The sequence below is a fragment of the Oncorhynchus nerka genome, linkage group LG26, assembly GCF_034236695.1.
Source record: "Oncorhynchus nerka isolate Pitt River linkage group LG26, Oner_Uvic_2.0, whole genome shotgun sequence".
Taxonomy (NCBI): domain Eukaryota; kingdom Metazoa; phylum Chordata; class Actinopteri; order Salmoniformes; family Salmonidae; genus Oncorhynchus; species Oncorhynchus nerka.
The window spans coordinates 51,397,606-51,416,510 of NC_088421.1; the positions used below are offsets into that span (position 1 = coordinate 51,397,606).

Below are 18,905 nucleotides of genomic sequence, written 5' to 3' on the forward strand. Positions count from 1 at the left end.
GCCTCTTCAACCTCAGGAGGCTGAAGAAATTCGGCTTGTCACCAAAAGCACTCACAAACTTCTACAGATGCACAATCGAGAGCATCCTGGCGGGCTGTATCACCGCCTGGTACGGCAACTGCTCCGCCCTCAACCGTAAGGCTCTCCAGAGGGTAGTGAGGTCTGCACAACGCATCACCGGGGGCAAACTACCTGCCCTCCAGGACACCTACACCACCCGATGTTACAGGAAGGCCATAAAGATCATCAAGGACATCAACCACCCGAACCACTGCCTGTTCACCCCGCTATCATCCAGAAGGCGAGGTCAGTACAGGTGCATCAAAGCTGGGACCGAGAGACTGAAAAACAGCTTCTATCTCAAGGCCATCAGACTGTTAAACAGCCACCACTAACATTGAGTGGCTGCTGCCAACACACTGTCATTGACACTGACCCAACTCCAGCCACTTTAATAATGGGAATTGATGGGAAATGATGTAAATATATCACTAGCCACTTTAAACAATGCTACCTTATATAATGTTACTTACCCTACATTATTCATCTCATATGCATACGTATATACTGTACTCTAGATCATCGACTGCATCCTTATGTCACTAGCCACTTTAACTATGCCACTTTGTTTACTTTGTCTACATACTCATCTCATATGTATATACTGTACTCATACCATCTACTGTATGCTGCTCTGTACCATCACTCATTCATATATCCTTATGTACATATTCCTTATCCCCTACACTGTGTATAAGACAGTAGTTTTGGAATTGTTAGTTCACTGCATTGTCAGAACTAGAAGCACAAGCATTTCGCTACACTCGCATTAACATCTGATAACCATGTGTATGTGACAAATAAAATTTGATTTGATTTGATTTGAGACTGTGATATGTGGTTGTCTCACCTAGATATCTATATATCCATTGTTGTCTCATCTAGATATCTATATATCCATTGTTTATCAGGAATGTTGGTATCCTGTATATTAGACTGTGATATGTGGTTGTCTCACCTAGATATCTATATATCCATTATTTAACAGGAATGTTGGTATCCTGTATATTTGACTGTGATATGTGGTTGTCTCACCTAGATATCTATATATCCATTATTTAACAGGAATCTTGGTATCCTGTATATTAGACTGTGATATGTGGTTGTCTCACCTAGATATCTAAAGATGAATGCACTTAGAGGTTCCATCTTAATTTGACTCAGTTTCTCACAGCAGGAAAATAACAGCAAAAGTGCATTTTATGTCTAAATTACCCCTTTTAGAAGTCTTTATAAAGCCTTGTAGTGGTTTAATCATTTATTTTAACAAAATGAGATAATTTACCAACATTTCTGAAAAGTGATATGTAGCTTTTTGGAATTAAACTATTGTTTCCCCATCTGAGCTCAGAGTAGATGAGAGATGTAATGTTTGTCTCTGTTGTGTTGAAGTCCAATCAGGCAGGAGAGACCAGCCTCCCCTGTTCCCAGCTTTGTGTCCATGAAGAGTGACATGTCTATGGATCTACCTAGAGAGGGAGACTTTTCTTGTGAACAAAGGTAAGAAGAACTCATGGGTCAGTGAGTTAAACAACACTGTCTCTAGTCATTTCTCATCTCTCATTTTCCCATTTATTGTTGTTGTTTTCATAATCCATAGGCTAATCATTTTATCCATTTTCAAAGTCCTAAACCAATATTAATCAAACACAACATTCCCTCCCTGCGTCAGCGTGCGTGTGCGCGTGTGCATGTGTGTGTGTGTGTGTGTGTGTGTGTGTGTGTGTGTGTGTGTGTGTACTCCCTGGATGAGGAGATGTAATCTCATGTTCTGTCCACAGAAACCAACAGGAGAGATCAGAGTCAGAGATTCTCAGTGGTCAGTCTTCCCAGAGTCATCAAACAGACCTGGCCTCCATATTCAGTGTATGTGGTCCTTTTATGTAAATTTGTTATTGTTTACCTCAGGTTAATCTGTCAATCATTCATTAACCTCTCTGGTCTCCTATCTGCACCGCCAGCAGACTTTTCACATCTGGATGAATAGCATTTCCATTTGAAACTGCCTGCTACTCAGGCCCAGAAGCTATGCATATAGATGTTGATTTGGATATAAAACACTCTAAAGTTTCTAAAACTGTTAAAATAATGTCTGTGAGTATAACAGAACTGAAATGGCAGGCGAAACCACCCCCCCCCATAACAAATTCATCTTACCACTGTTTTCAATGTCTGAAATCCTCCCCGGTTGCAGTTCCTAGAGCTTCCACTAGATGTCAACAGTCTTTAGAGAGAGTTTAAGGCTGTTTTTTTGCAAAAATGAGGTAGAAGTTGTAGTTTTTCTAAGTGTCTCCCATTTTGGCTGTAGTGTTTCCATGCTAATGGAAGAGAGCGCGTTCTTTTTGTTTATCTCCGGTAAAGGCAATAACGATTTTCCTTCTTAAATTTGATTGTTTATTTACGTATTAGTGTACCTAAGGTTTGATTAACCATCCCCCCAAAATGCTTAACACCCCGGCAGTCCTACAATCTAAGCTAGATGCCCTCAATCTCACACAAATCATCAAGGAACCCACCAGGTACAACCCTAACTCTGTAAACAAGGGCACCCTCATAGACGTCATCCTGACCAACTGGCCCTCCAAATACACCTCCGCTGTCTTCAACCAGGATCTCAGCGATCACTGCCTCATTGCCTGTATCCGCTACGGAGCAGCAGTCAAACGACCACCCCTCATCACTGTCAAACGCTCCCTAAAACACTTCTGTGAGCAGGCCTTTCTAATCGACCTGGCCCGGGTATCCTGGAAGGACATTGACCTCATCCCGTCAGTTGAGGATGCCTGGTCATTCTTTAAAAGTAACTTCCTCACCATTTTAGATAAGCATGCTCCGTTCAAAAATGCAGAACTAAGAACAGATATAGCCCTTGGTTCACTCCAGGCCTGACTGCCCTCGACCAGCGCAAAAACATCCTGTGGCGGACTGCAATAGCATCGAATAGTCCCCGCGATATGCAACTGTTCAGGGAAGTCAGGAACCAATACACGCAGTCAGTCAGGAAAGCTAAGGCCAGCTTCTTCAGGCAGAAGTTTGCATCCTGTAGCTCCAACTCCAAAAAGTTCTGGGACACTGTGAAGTCCATGGAGAACAAGAGCACCTCCTCCCAGCTGCCCACTGCACTGAGGCTAAGTAACACGGTCACCACCGATAAATCCATGATTATCGAAAACTTCAACAAGCATTTCTCAACGGCTGGCCATGCCTTCCTCCTGGCTACTCCAACCTCGGCCAACAGCTCCGCCCCCCCGCAGCTACTCGCCCAAGCCTCTCCAGGTTCTCCTTTACCCAAATCCAGATAGCAGATGTTCTGAAAGAGCTGCAAAACCTGGACCCGTACAAATCAGCTGGGCTTGACAATCTGCACCCGCACGCCTGACCAGCATCACCACCCTGGATGGTTCCGACCTTGAATATGTGGACATCTATAAGTACCTAGGTGTCTGGCTAGACTGTAAACTCTCCTTCCAGACTCATATCAAACATCTCCAATCGAAAATCAAATCAAGAGTCGGCTTTCTATTCCGCAACAAAGCCTCCTTCACTCACGCCGCCAAACTTACCCTAGTAAAACTGACTATCCTACCGATCCTCGACTTCGGCGATGTCATCTACAAAATTGCTTCCAACACTCTACTCAGCAAACTGGATGCAGTTTATCACAGTGCCATCCGTTTTGTCACTAAAGCACCTTATACCACCCACCACTGTGACTTGTATGCTCTAGTCGGCTGGCCCTCGCTACATATTCTTCGCCAGACCCACTGGCTCCAGGTCATCTACAAGTCCATGCTAGGTAAAGTTCCGCCTTATCTCAGTTCACTGGTCACGATGGCACACCCATCCGTAGCACGCGCTCCAGCAGGTGTATCTCACTGATCATCCCTAAAGCCAACACCTCATTTGGCCGCCTTTCGTTCCAGTTCTCTGCTGCCTGTGACTGGAACTAATTGCAAAAATCGCTGAAGTTGGAGACTTTTATCTCCCCTCACCAACTTCAAACATCTGCTATCTGAGCAGCTAACCGATCGCTGCAGCTGTACATAGTCTATTGGTAAATAGCCCACCCATTTTAACCTACCTCATCCCCATACTGTTTTTATTTATTTACTTTTCTGCTCTTTTGCACACCAATATCTCTACCTGTACATGACCATCTGATCATTTATCACTCCAGTGTTAATCTACAAAATTGTAATTATTCGCCTACCTTCTCATGCCTTTTGCACACAATGTATATAGACTCCCCTTTTTTTCTACTGTGTTATTGACTTGTTAATTGTTTACTCCATGTGTAACTCTGTTGTCTGTTCACACTGCTATGCTTTATCTTGGCCAGGTCGCAGTTGCAAATGAGAACTTGTTCTCAACTAGCCTACCTGGTTAAATAAAGGTGAAAAAAAAAATTCAGCTTACCTCTATTTACAATGTCTAGTACTATAATTATAAGCCAAGGTCCTCCCAAATTGCAGCTCCTATGGCTTCCACTAGATGTCAACAGTCTTTAGAAAGAGTTTCATGCTGGTTTTTGGAAAAATGACCCAGAAATTGTAGTTTTTCTAGGTGGCTCCCATTTTGGCTTGTAGTGTTTCCATGCACATGGACGAGTGCGCATTCTTTTTGTTTTTCTGCGGTGAAGACAATAACGATTCTCCGTCTTATATTTTATAATTTATTTGCGTTTGATTATAAACGTTGTTTGACTTGTTTGGAAAAGTTTATTAGTTTTACGGGAATCGGGAATAATTTTGTATGCATTTTGATGGAGGGAAACTGGGTGGATTATTGATTGAAGCATTTTGATGAAGGGAAATTGTTTGATTATTGATTATTTAGTTTTTATGGAGAAAGCATTTATTCTCATTTCAACTCTTGCTTAACTTATTTACATTATTTATTTCAGTTGCTTGAAGAGAATATTATGACATTTGTGAAGAATGAACTGAAGAGGTTCAAGAGGATTCTTAGTCCTGAACTCCCAGAAGGCTTTGAGAGTCAGAAGCAGGATAAGGAAGTGGTGGATGCTGAAGATGAGAAGCAGGAGAGCAGTGCCAGAGAGGGGGCTCTGAAGATCACACTGCACATCCTGAGGAAAATGAACCAGAAGGAGCTTGCTGACACACTGGAGAAATGTAAGATCTGTCTGCCTCATGTTGAATGATGTTTTATAACATTTAAAAGCTGTAGCTAAAGTACAGCTAAAGTAGCTGTGTAACTCAATGATATTGTAGCAGCCTTAACACAACACCTAGTGACCTCATCAAGTAGCAGCAGGGATGTGTTGTGGTGATTCATTTAGAGAGAGAACATTAATAATACCATCAATAATACCAATAATAATATAATCAGTCACACCAGTCTGTAATGCATTATGAAAACATTTACACATTTATACAGTCAGTTAAGGTAATAAATTATTATAATTTTAAACTTGATAACAGTCCTACAATACTGTAGACATTAAAACAGACATAATATTAATATCCTCTGTTATTTCTTCATTCAGATGAACTTGCTGTGATTTGCCAACGTGAACTCAAATCTAATCTAAAGAAGAAGTTTCAATGTGTATTTGAGGGGATCGCTAAACAAGGAAACCCAACACTTCTCAATAAGATCTACACAGAGCTCTACATCACAGAGGGTGGAACAGGAGAGGTCAATAATGAACATGAGCTGAGACAGATTGAGACAACAACCAGGACACAAGCAAGACCAGAGAATGCAATCAAATGTAACGACATCTTCAAACCCTTAACTGGACAAGACAAACTTATCAGAACTGTGCTGACAAAGGGAGTCGCTGGCATTGGAAAAACAGTGTCTGTGCAGAAGTTCATTCTGGACTGGGCTGAAGGAAAAGCAAATCAGGATGTCCAATTTGTATTTTCATTCCCTTTCCGGGAGCTGAATTTAATGAAAGGGGATGAACACACTTTAATTGAACTTCTCAATCACTTCTCAATGGAAACCAAACAATCAAGAATCTCCAACTATGACAAGTACAAAGTTCTGTTCATCTTTGATGGTCTGGATGAGTGCCGACTGTCCCTAGACTTCCAGAAGAACAAGATCTGTTGGGACGTCACAGAGTCAACCTCAGTAGATGTTCTGCTGACAAATCTCATCAAGGGAAATCTGCTTCCCTCTGCTCTCCTCTGGATAACTACCCGACCTGCAGCAGCCAATAAGATCCCTTCAGTGTGTGTTGACCAGGTAACAGAGGTACGAGGGTTCAATGACCCACAGAAGGAGGAGTACTTCAGGAAGAGATTCAGTGATGAGGACCTGGCCAGCAGAATCATCTCACACATAAAGACATCAAGGAGCCTCCACATCATGTGCCACATTCCAGCCTTCTGTTGGATTTCTGCAATAGTCCTTGAACACATGCTGAAACAGAAGAGAGAAGAGATGCCCAAGACTCTGACTGAGATGTACTCACACCTTGTGGTGTTTCATACCAAACAGAAGAATGAAAAGTATCTTGGGAAAGAAGAGACAGGTCCACACTGCAATAAAGAGAGCATTCTGTCACTGGGAAAACTGGCTTTTCAACAGCTTGTGAAAGGCAATCTGATTTTCTATGAAAAAGATCTGAAAGAGGCTGGCATTGATGTTAATGAAGTCTCAGTGTACTCAGGATTGTGCACACAGCTCTTTATTAAAGAGGAATGTGTGCTGTACCAGGACAAGGTGTACTGCTTTGTTCATCTGAGCATTCAGGAGTTTCTGGCTGCTGTATATGTGTTCCTCTCATTCATCAACAACAATGAGAATGTAATGGACAAACTACAAACCAAGTCCAGTATATTTTCTTTGCTGTTCAGAGACAAACATAAAGTTTCTGTCTACAAGAGTGCTGTGGATAAAGCTTTACAAAGTGAGACGGGAAACCTGGACCTTTTACTCCGCTTCCTTCTGGGCCTCTCACTGGAGTCCAATCAGAAGCACTTACGAGGTCTACTGACAAAGACCAGAAGCAGGTCAAAGACCCATGAAGAAACAGTCAAGTACATCAAGGAGAAGATCAGGGAGAATCCCTCTCCAGAGAGGTGCATCAATCTGTTCCACTGTCTGAATGAACTGAATGACCATTCTCTAGTGGAGGAGATCCAAAGCTACCTGAGATCAGGACGTCTCTCAAAACCCAACCTGTCACCTGCACAGTGGTCAGCTCTGGTCTTTGTGTTGCTGACTTCAGAAAAGGAGCTGGATGTGTTTGACCTGAAGAAATACTCCAGATCAGAGGAAGGTCTTCTGAGGCTGCTGCCAGTGGTCAAAGCCTCCAGAGCTGCTCTGTGAGTAAATAAAATGACATATAAGAACTAATCATCAGGAAGAAGTATTCAGTTTAGAGAAAAATATAATATATAATATGTATATAATATTATATTGAAAAACATATTGAACAAATTAATTGATGTTCACATTAGTGTAACAATATGACCATACAATTCTAGGAAATCTAAGATTAATCTATATGTTATTTGAGAGAATAAACCAAATGGATCTGCCATTGTCCTTCTTCACTACTTGTGAAATTAACAGTGTGTTTGTGAAGTCATGATGATCTCTTTGTCAGGCTGTCAGGCTGTGGAGTCACAGAGGAAGGCTGTGCTTCTCTGGTCTCAGCTCTGAGGTCAAACCCCTCACACCTGAGAGAGCTGGATCTGAGTAACAATGACCTGAAGGATTCAGGAGTGAAGCTGCTCTCTGCTGGACTGGGGAATCCTCACTGTAAACTGGAGACTCTGAGGTCAGTATTCCTGTAGTTGGTCAACAAGTGATAACTGTTCACCAGATCCACATGATGATGATGATTGAGAAAGTTACATAACAGCACAAACCAAGTGTTTTCTTCAACAAAATTCAGACAAAAACATTTTCACACAAGCACTAATATTTAACCGTTCCTCATAGTCTCATAAAGAGCATCATTTTTTAATGCTCGGCAGGACACTAGTGATACGAGCCATAAGCTTTTATGTCTCCCGTAAGGTGACCTGACCTCAACCCCCCCTCCATCACTAATCCATGGCTCTCTCTCCTTATCAATGCCTGCCACATGTAATCGCTTCCCTGCACTTCACATTCCAAGCTTAATGCTACACTATATACCTTCCTCCTATAACCATTACCTTCTGGTGTAGACCCTCCACTATATACCTTCCTCCTATAACCATTACCTTCTGGTGTAGACCCTCCACTATATACCTTCCTCCTACAACCATTACCTTCTGGTGTAGACCCTCCACTATATACCTTCCTCCTATAACCATTACCTTCTGGTGTAGACCCTCCACTATATACCTTCCTCCTACAGATACCCATTACCTTCTGGTGTAGACCCTCCACTATATACCTTCCTCCTATAACCATTAACTTCTGGTGTAGACCCTCCACTATATACCTTCCTCCTATAACCATTACCTTCTGGTTTAGACCCTCCACTATATACCTCCCCCTATAACCATTACCTTCTGGTGTAGACCCTCCACTATATACCTTCCTCCTATAACCATTACCTTCTGGTGTAGACCCTCCACTATATACCTTCCTCCTACAGATACCCATTATCTTCTGGTGTAGACCCTCCACTATATACCTTCCTCCTATAACCATTAGCTTCTGGTGTAGACCCTCCACTATATACCTTCCTCCTACAGATACCCATTACCTTCTGGTGTAGACCCTCCACTATATACCTTCCTCCTATAACCATTACCTTCTGGTGTAGACCCTCCACTATATACCTTCCTCCTATAACCATTACCTTCTGGTGTAGACCCTCCACTATATACCCTCGTTCTATAACCATTACCTTCTGGTGTAGACCCTCCACTATATACCTTCCTCATATAACCATTACCTTCTGATGTAGACCCTCCACTATATACCTTCCTCCTACAGATACCCATTAACTTCTGGTGTAGACCCTCCACTATATACCTTCCTCCTATAACCATTACCTTCTGGTGTAGACCCTCCACTATATACCTTCCTCCTACAGATACCCAATACCTTCTGGTGTAGACCATCCACTATATATCTTCCTCCTACAGATACCCAATACCTTCTGGTGTAGACCCTCCACTATATACCTTCCTCCTATAACCATTACCTTCTGGTGTAGACCCTCCACTATATACCTTCCTCCTACAGATACCCAATACCTTCTGGTGTAGACCGTCCACTATATACCTTCCTCCTACAGATACCCATTACCTTCTGGTGTAGACCCTCCACTATATACCTTCCTCCTACAGATACCCATTAACTTCTGGTGTAGACCCTCCACTATATACCTGCCTCCTATACCCATTACCTTCTGGTGTAGACCCTCCACTATATACCTTCCTCCTACAGATACCCAATAACTTCTGGTGTAGACCCTCCACTATATACCTTCCTCCTATAACCATTACCTTCTGGTGTAGACCCTCCACTATATACCTTCCTCCTACAGATACCCAATAACTTCTGGTGTAGACCCTCCACTATATACATTCCTCCTATAACCATTACCTTCTGGTGTAGACCCTCCACTATATACCTTCCTCCTACACATACCCATTACCTTCTGGTGTAGACTCTCCACTATATACCTTCCTCCTACACATACCCATTACCTTCTGGTGTAGACCCTCCACTATATACCTTCCTCCTACAGATACCCATTACCTTCTGGTGTAGACCCTCCACTATATACCTTCCTCCTACAGATACCCACTACCTTCTGCTGTAGACCCTCCACTATATACATTCCTCCTATACCCATTACCTTCTGGTGTAGACCCTCCACTATATACCTTCCTCCCATATACTCAATACAATCTAAATCTGATACCTCACTGTCTAAATAGATATGGTGTGGACTGTATACTCAATACAATCTAAATCTGATACCTCACTGTCTAAATAGATATGGTGTGGACTGTATACTCAATACAATCTACATCTGATACCTCACTGTCTAAATAGATATGGTGTGGACTGTATACTCAATACAATCTAAATCCGATACCTCACTGTCTGTCTTTTGACTGATACTGCTTTTAAACTGGTCTGGTCAGTCTACTCAAATAATTGTACTATACATATTTCTATCTGCAGGCAATACTTTGATCATTTGTCATTTCTAATAATGAAACATTAATTAATGAATAGATATGGCAGGTTTCAGGACACTGATATATCTGAACATGTTGAAAAAATATACTGCCACTATTTTCACCACCAAAGAATAGCAGTGTGATTTTAATATGAGTTGACTCTTTACAGGCTGTCAGGCTGTCTAGTCACAGAGGAAGGCTGTGCTTCTCTGGTCTCAGCTCTGAGGTCAAACCCCTCACACCTGAGAGAGCTGGACCTGAGCTACAATCACCCAGGAGACTCAGGATTCAGACTGCTCTCTGCTGGACTGGAGGATCCACACTGCAGACTGGAGAAACTCAAGTATGGAGTAATGTTTTGCTTTGCTCTCGATAAACTTACACAAACGCTTGGATTGCTTTCACTGTAAAGAATCATTTCAAAATCTGAGATAGACAGGTGGATTAACAAAAGGCTGTGTTTTGCAATATTGCACTTGTGATGTCATGAATATGAATATTTTTTAGTAATATTATTTGACTGAGGCGCTATGCTATTCAGCGGTTGCTGATGACAATTATCCCGCTTAAGGGATGGGCAGCATCAAGAAGTTAAGACAAGTATTCTAGGACAAAGTTATATGCTGACCGTGTGTGTGAGTTAAAAGAGGGCCACCATTGTCCCTGTTCCCAAGAAAGCTAAGGTAACTGAGCTAAACGACTACCGCCCCGTAGCACTCACTGCCATCATCATGAAGTGCTTTGAGAGACTAGTCAAGGACCATATCACCTCCACCCTACCTGACACCCTAGACCCACTCCAATTTGCTTACCGTCCAAATAGGTCCACAGACGACGCAATCTCAACCACACTGCACACTGCCCTAACCCATCTGGACAAGAGGAATACCTATGTGAGAATGCTGTTCATCGACTACAGCTCAGCATTTAACACCATAGTACCCTCCAAACTCGTCATCAAGCTCGAGACCCTGGTTCTCGATCCCACCCTGTGCAACTGGGTACTGGACTTCCTGACGGGCCGCCCCCAGGTGGTGAGGGTAGGTAACAACATCTCCACCCCGCTGATCCTAAACACTGGGGCCCCACAAGGGTGCGTTCTGAGCCCCCTCCTGTACTCCCTGTTCACCCATGACTGCGTGGCCACGCACGCCTCCAACTCAATCATCAAGTTTGCGGACGACACAACAGTGGTAGGCTTGATTACCAACAACGACGAGACGGTTTACAGGGAGGAGGTGAGGGCCCTCGCAGTGTGGTGTCAGGAAAATAACCTCACACTCAATGTCAACAAAACAAAGGAGATGATCGTGGACTTCAGGAAACAGCAGAGGGAGCACCCCCCTATCCACATCGATGGGACAGTGGTGGAGAGGGTAGTAAGTTCCTCGGCGTACACATCACGGACAAACTGAATTGGTCCACCCACACAGACAGCGTCATGAAGAAGGTGCAGCAGCGCCTCTTCAACCTCAGGAGGCTGAAGAAATGCGACTTGTCACCAAAAGCACTCACAAACTTCTACAGATGCACAATCGAGAGCATCCTGTCGGGCTGTATCACCGCCTGGTAAGGCAACTGCTCCGCCCACAACCATAAGGCTCTCCAGAGGGTAGTGAGGTCTGCACAACGCATCACCGGGGCAAACTACCTGCCCTCCAGGACACCTACACCACCCGATGTCACAGGAAGGCCATAAAGATCATCAAGGACAACAACCACCAACTGCCTGTTCACCCCGCTATCATCCAGAAGGCTAGGTCAGTACAGGTGCATCAAAGCTGGGACCGAGAGACTGAAAAACAGCTTCTATCTCAAGGCCATCAGACTGTTAAACAGCCACCACTAACATTGAGTGGCTGCTGCCAACACACTGACTCAACTCCAGTCACTTTAATAATGGGAATTGATGGGAATTGATGTAAAATATATCACCAGCCACTTTAAACAATGCTACTTAATATAATGTTTACATACCCTACATTACTCATCTCATATGTATATACTGTACTCTATATCATCTACTGCAACTTTATGTAATACATGTATCACTAGCCACTTTAAACTATGCCACTTTGTTTACATACCCTACATTACTCATCTCATATGTATATACTGTAGTTGTTGTGAAATTGTTAGGTTAGATTACTCGTTGGTTATTACTGCATTGTCGGAACTAGAAGCACAAGCATTTCGCTACACTCACATTAACATCTGCTAACCATGTGTATGTGACAAATAAATGTGATTTTATTTCATTTTGAGTTCAGGTGTATCCCTCAATGAATGTCTGTTCTTCTGCTTACCGCTACAGTGTGGAACATGGTGGAGAGAACAGAATGAAACCTGGGCTTAGAAAATGTGAGTGTTGACTGCTGTGAAGAATATGACTAAGAACAAGTCTTAATTCAAGTTAAGTCAAAGTCAAAGACCACCATCATTACTTACTTGGTCATATTAAATATCAGCTGTTGTTCTACAGAAGCAGAAATCAGGGACATCAAAGATTATGAAGAGTTGCTTTGACAATGTGTGTGTGTGGCGTGTTCGTGTTACATGAGAAATGTGTGTGTGTGTATGTGTGTGTGTGTGGCGTGTTCGTGTTACATAAGAAATGTGTGTGTGTGTGTGTGTGTGTAATTAATGTGAATAAGTGTGTTTTATATTACCATACAGTATAACATATGATCATTCAACAAGTCTCAAGTTACCTTAACTTCTCCTTTTGATACCTAGAAACATCTACATTAAATTAATTAGTGAAAAGTGAGTTAACATTCTAATGTGAATGATTTCTCTGCTTTCATCCATCAGATGTCTGTGATCTCACACTGGACCCAAACACAGCACACAGACTCCTCTCTCTGTCTGAGGAGAACAGAAAGGTGACATGGAGGAGAAAGAAGCAACAGCCGTATCCTGATCACCCAGAGAGATTTAAGGACTGGCAGCAGGTGCTGTGTAGAGAGTGTCTGACTGGGCGCTGTTACTGGGAGGTAGAGTGGAGTGGGAGAGGTGCTGTTATAGGAGTGACATATAAAGGAATCAGCAGGAGAGGAAGGGGTGATGACTGTTGTCTTGGATACAGTGACAAGTCCTGGAGTTTGGACTGCTCTGACAAAAGTTACACTGCCTGGCACAATAATAATTACACTACCATAGACGTCCCCTCCTCCAGCCCCCACAGAGTAGGAGTGTATCTGGACTGGCCAGCCGGCACTCTGTCCTTCTATAGAGCCACCTCAGACACACTGACCCACCTGTACACATTCACCTCCACATTCACTGAACCCCTCTATCCAGGGTTTTATGTTTGGTATGTTGACTCTTCAGTGTCCCTGGAAATAATAACCTGACACACACACACACTGGACACACACACACACTGGACACACACACACACACACACACACACTGGACACATATACACACACATTGGATACACAATCACACAATGGACACACACACACACACACACTGGACACACACAATAAAACTGGACACACACACACTGGACTCTGGACACACAGACACTGGACACACTCAAACACACACACACAAACACAATATTGTATAGCTAATCTTGTGGGAACATACAATTCAGTCCCATTCAAAATCCTATTTTCCCTTACCCCTAACCCTAAACCTAACCCTAACCCGTATCCTTACCTTAACACTAACCCTAAACCTTAGCCCCTAACCCTAAACATGTGCTTAATGTGCCCCAGCTGTGGGCCAAGATGTGACAAATTGGGCTGGAGGGAAATTTGAACCCGTACCTCACCTCGGTACCTCTTTGTCCATCAAAGGGCCATGGCTCAACATGTAGTACATGAGCCTCATCTGCCAACCCAGGTTTGATCCCCACCTAGGATATGCCCAAGGTGTAAGGTTGGACATAGTCCAAACTTGAACTTTTGCTCCAGAGACTATGTCCAGCCTGTGCACCTGGTGATTGTACGGGTTACCAGGCGCACGTTTTTTAAATGTTTTTTTAATGCCTTTAGGGGTGTTCCAGGGCTCCATGCCTGGGTAGGGAATCCCCCAACCGGGATTGTCCAGAAGGAGGTGCCACTTGCCATTTTAAGCCGTTTTTAATCACTAATGTACAGTGGGGCAAAAAAGTATTTAGTCAGCCACCAATTGTGCAAGTTCTCCCACTTAAAAAGATGAGAGAGGCCTGTAATTTCCATCATAGGTACACTTCAACTATGACAGACAAAATGAGATTATTTTCTTCCAGAAAATCACATTGTAGGATTTTTAATGAATTTATTTGCAAATTATGGTGGAAAATAAGTATTTGGTCACCTACAAACAAGCAAGATTTCTGGCTCTCACAGACCTGTAACTTCTCCTTTAAGAAGAGAGAGAGAGACACACACACATTGGACACACACACACTGGACACACACACACTGGAGACACACACACACTGGAGACACACACACATTGGACACACACACACACACTGGAGACACACACACACACTGGACACACAGAGACTGTAAATTAAAATGTTAAGTGTATGTGTCCACATAACTGAGTATTAGACTAACCTTGTGAAACTGTCATGTTATAATCTCCTGTCCTTCTGAGTATAATTCTGTGTTGCAAACCAGTTTGCTCCTGTGTCCTGGTATAGAATAAAAGGGAACTGAGAGTTCCTCCCAACAATAGGAACTATAAAGATATGTGCTGATCAATGTTTCTGAATTCAGACTGTCTACACTGTGGAACTCTGTTATTCTCTCTGAGATCACAATGCTTCTGAATTCAGACTGTCTACACTGTGGAACTCTGTTATTCTCTCTGAGATCACAATGCTTCTGAATTCAGACTGTCTACACTGTGGAACTCTGTTATTCTCTCTGAGATCACAATGCTTCTGAATTCAGACTGTCTACACTGTGCTGTGGTACTCTGTTATTCTCTCTGAGATCACAATGCTTCTGAATTCAGACTGTCTACACTGTGGAACTCTGTTATTCCCTATGAGATCACAATGCTTCTGAATTCAGACTGTCTACACTGTGGAACTCTGTTATTCTCTCTGAGATCACAATGCTTCTGAATTCAGACTGTCTACACTGTGGAACTCTGTTATTCTCTCTGAGATCACAATGCTTCTGAATTCAGACTGTCTACACTGTGGAACTCTGTTATTCTCTCTGAGATCACAATGCTTCTGAATTCAGACTGTCTACACTGTGGAACTCTTTTATTCTCTCTGAGATCACAATGCTTCTGAATTCAGACTGTCTACACTGTGGAACTCTGTTATTCTCTATGAGATCACAATGCTTCTGAATTCAGACTGTCTACACTGTGGAACTCTGTTATTCTCTCTGAGATCACAATGCTTCTGAATTCAGACTGTCTACACTGTGGAACTCTGTTATTCTCTCGGAGATCACAATGCTTCTGAATGCAGACTGTCTACACTTTGTATTCTTTCTGAGCTCAGAAATAAAGAATCTTGGTTTCTTGGACTCCAGGAGATCCTAATTTTTATATATCCATGACAACACACACACACACACATACACCTTAGACACACAAACACATACACTGAACACACACAAACACACACTGGACACACACACAAACACACACTGGACACACACACAAACACACACTGTACACACACACTAGACACACACACAATGTACACACACACGGGACACACACACACACCAGTTTGAGACAGTTTATTCCTGTAAATACAAAAATAGAAAGGCAACATGTAAAGTGTTGGTTCCGTGTTTCATGAGCTGAAATAAAAGATCCCAGAAATGTTCCATATGCACAAAAAGCGTATAAGTTTTACATTGGTGAGCATTTCTCCTTTTACAAGATAATCCATCCACCTGACAGGTGTTGCATATCAATAAGCTGATTAAACACATGATCATTACAAAGGTGCACCTTGTGCTGGGGACAATAAAAGGTCAATCTAAAATGTGCAGTTTTGTCACAGAACACAATGCCAGATGTCTCACGTTTTGAGGGATTGTGCAATTTGCATGCTGACTGCAGGAATGTCCAACAGAGCTGTTGCTAGAGAATTGAATGTTCATTTCCCTAAGCCACCTTGAATGTTGTTTTAGAGAATTTGGCAGTACGTCCAACCGGCCATCAATCATTAGACACACCTGGCATCAATCATTACACGCCCCTGGCATCAATCATTAGACACACCTGGCATCAATCATTAGACACACCTGGCATCAATCATTACACGCACCTGGCATCAACCATTACACGCACCTGGCATCAATCATTAGACATACCTGGCATCAATCATTACATGCACCTGGCATCAATCATTAGACACACCTGGCATCAATCATTACACGCACCTGGCATCAATCATTAGACACACCTGGCATCAATCATTACACGCACCTGGCATCAATCATTAGACGCACCTGGCATCAATCATTATGCGCACCTGGCATCCATCATTAGATGCACCTGGTATCAATCATTAGACACACCTGGCATCAATCATTACGTGCACCTGGCATCAATCATTAGACGCACCTGGCATCAATCATTACGTTCACCTGGCATCAATCATTAGACACACCTGGCATCAATCATTACGTGCACCTGGCATCAATCATTAGACGCACCTGGCATCAATCATTACGTTCACCTGGCATCCATCATTACACGCACCTGGCATCAATCATTACACGCACCTGGCATCAATCATTACACACACCTGGCATCCATCATTGCACGCACCTGGCATCAATCATTACACGCACCTGGCATTCATCATTAGAAGCACCTGGCATCAATCATTAGACGCACCTGGCACCTGGTAATCTTTGAGTGAGAATAGTGTCATTATAACAATCATTTCAATCTATATGGAGGTCTGGCAGTAATCTTTGAGTGAGAATAGTGTCAGCATAACAATCATTTAAATCTATATGGAGGTCTGACAGTAATCTTTGAGTGAGAATAGTGTCATTATAACAATCATTTAAATCTATATGGAGGTCTGACAGTAATCTTTGAGTGAGAATAGTGTCATTATAACAGTCATTTAAATCTATATGGAGGTCTGACAGTAATCTTTGAGTGAGAATAGTGTCATTATAACAGTCATTTAAATCTATATGGAGGTCTGACAGTAATCTTTGAGTGAGAATAGTGTCATTATAACAGTCATTTAAATCTATATGGAGGTCTGACAGTAATCTTTGAGTGAGAATAGTGTCATTATAACAGTCATTTAAATCTATATGTTGTGCAGCTCTCGTTTCTTCTCAGTTATACTAGAGTTTGTAATTGTTTATCTCGTAGTACTTTCTGTTCTGTATTCCAGTTTGTCGTTGTTTATAGTTTCACTCAGTGTCGGGGGGTTAAGAAATAATGTATAGCGCAATGCCTTATTTTTTTCTTGCCAAACAGATTGATGTCAACTTCTACAGATCTCAGTGGGGAAATGATTTGTGTCTCTCTCATGGTTCTGAACTCTCTGCTGGAGTCACCACTCTAATGAATCAGTTCAATGGAAGTATTTTACACTCAGACTGGGACCCTATTGGTCACTTTCTTTGTCTTGTCATCAACTGTAACATCATCATTATTACTGTCACGTTCTGACCTCTATTTCCTTTGTTTTGCCTTTATTTAGTATGGTCAGGGCGTGAGTTGGGGTGGGCAGTCTGTTTGTTTTTCTATGATTTTGGGATTTCTATGTTTCGGCCTAGTATGGTTGTCAATCAGAGGCAGGTGTCATTAGTTGTCTCTGATTGAGAATCATACTTAGGTAGCCTGGGTTTCACTGTTTGTTTGGAGGTGTTTGTTTCCGTGTCTGTGGTTTTCACCACACGGTACTGTTTCGGTTTTCGTTCGTTTCACGTTTATTGTTTTTGTATCAGTTGTGTTCATGTTGAGTATTTCTCATTAAAAGAACCATGGACACTTACCACGCAGCATATTGGTCCTCCGATCCTTCTCCCCTCTCCTCTTCAGACGAAGAGGAGAAAACTTTACAATTACCAACATTTATTGGTTCAATTCCAAACTTGAAAATGATCAGTGACTTGAATCTTTGGAAAAGCATATTCTCCATTGGCTAACCAAGTTCCCTAATGCTTTACTTATAGTAGGCTAACCAAGTTCCCTAATGCTTTACTTATAGTAGGCTAACCAAGTTCCCTAATGCTTTACTTATAGTAGGCTAACCAAGTTCCCTAATGCTTTACTTATAGTAGGCTAACCAAGTTCCCTAATGCTTTACTTATAGTAGGCTAACCAAGTTCCCTAATGCTTTACTTATAGTAGGCTAACCAAGTTCACTAATGCTTTACTTATAGTAGGCTAAACAAGTTCCCTAATGCTTTACTTATAGTAGGCTAACCAAGTTCCCTAATGCTTTACTTATAGTAGGCTAACCAAGTTCCCTAATGCTTTACTTATAGTAGGCTAACCAAGTTCCCTAATGCTTTACTGGGGATTCTAGGTGGGGATTTTAATATTTCTCAGAATAATTTAATTGACAGATGGCCTCCAGGACAGTTCATTTCTATGAATATTAGTTTGGCCTCCAGGACAGTTCATTTCTATGAATATTAGTGTGGCCTCCAGGACAGTTCATTTCTATGAATATTAGTTTGGCCTCCAGGACAGTTCATTTCTATGAATATTAGTTTGGCCTCCAGGACAGTTCATTTCTATGAATATTAATTTGGCCTCCAGGACAGTTCA

General features: G+C 42.3%; 2 protein-coding genes across 4 annotated transcripts in view; one reads left to right on the plus strand and one right to left on the minus strand.

The window, feature by feature from the left end:
- The window catches only part of LOC135564800 (NLR family CARD domain-containing protein 3-like), a 152,043-nt gene that overhangs the window by 92,956 nt on the left and 40,182 nt on the right, over positions 1-18,905 (minus strand). The gene's annotated exons all lie outside the window — the stretch shown is intronic.
- On the plus strand, positions 1,360-15,667 carry LOC115126648 (NACHT, LRR and PYD domains-containing protein 3-like). The gene is made up of 8 exons (XM_065010869.1): positions 1,360-1,560; positions 1,842-1,926; positions 4,964-5,192; positions 5,567-7,361; positions 7,646-7,819; positions 10,345-10,518; positions 12,490-12,536; positions 12,990-15,667. Exons 1-8 carry the CDS (start codon positions 1,502-1,504, stop codon positions 13,529-13,531), a joined length of 3,105 nt encoding a protein of 1,034 aa, XP_064866941.1. The 5' UTR covers positions 1,360-1,501; the 3' UTR covers positions 13,532-15,667.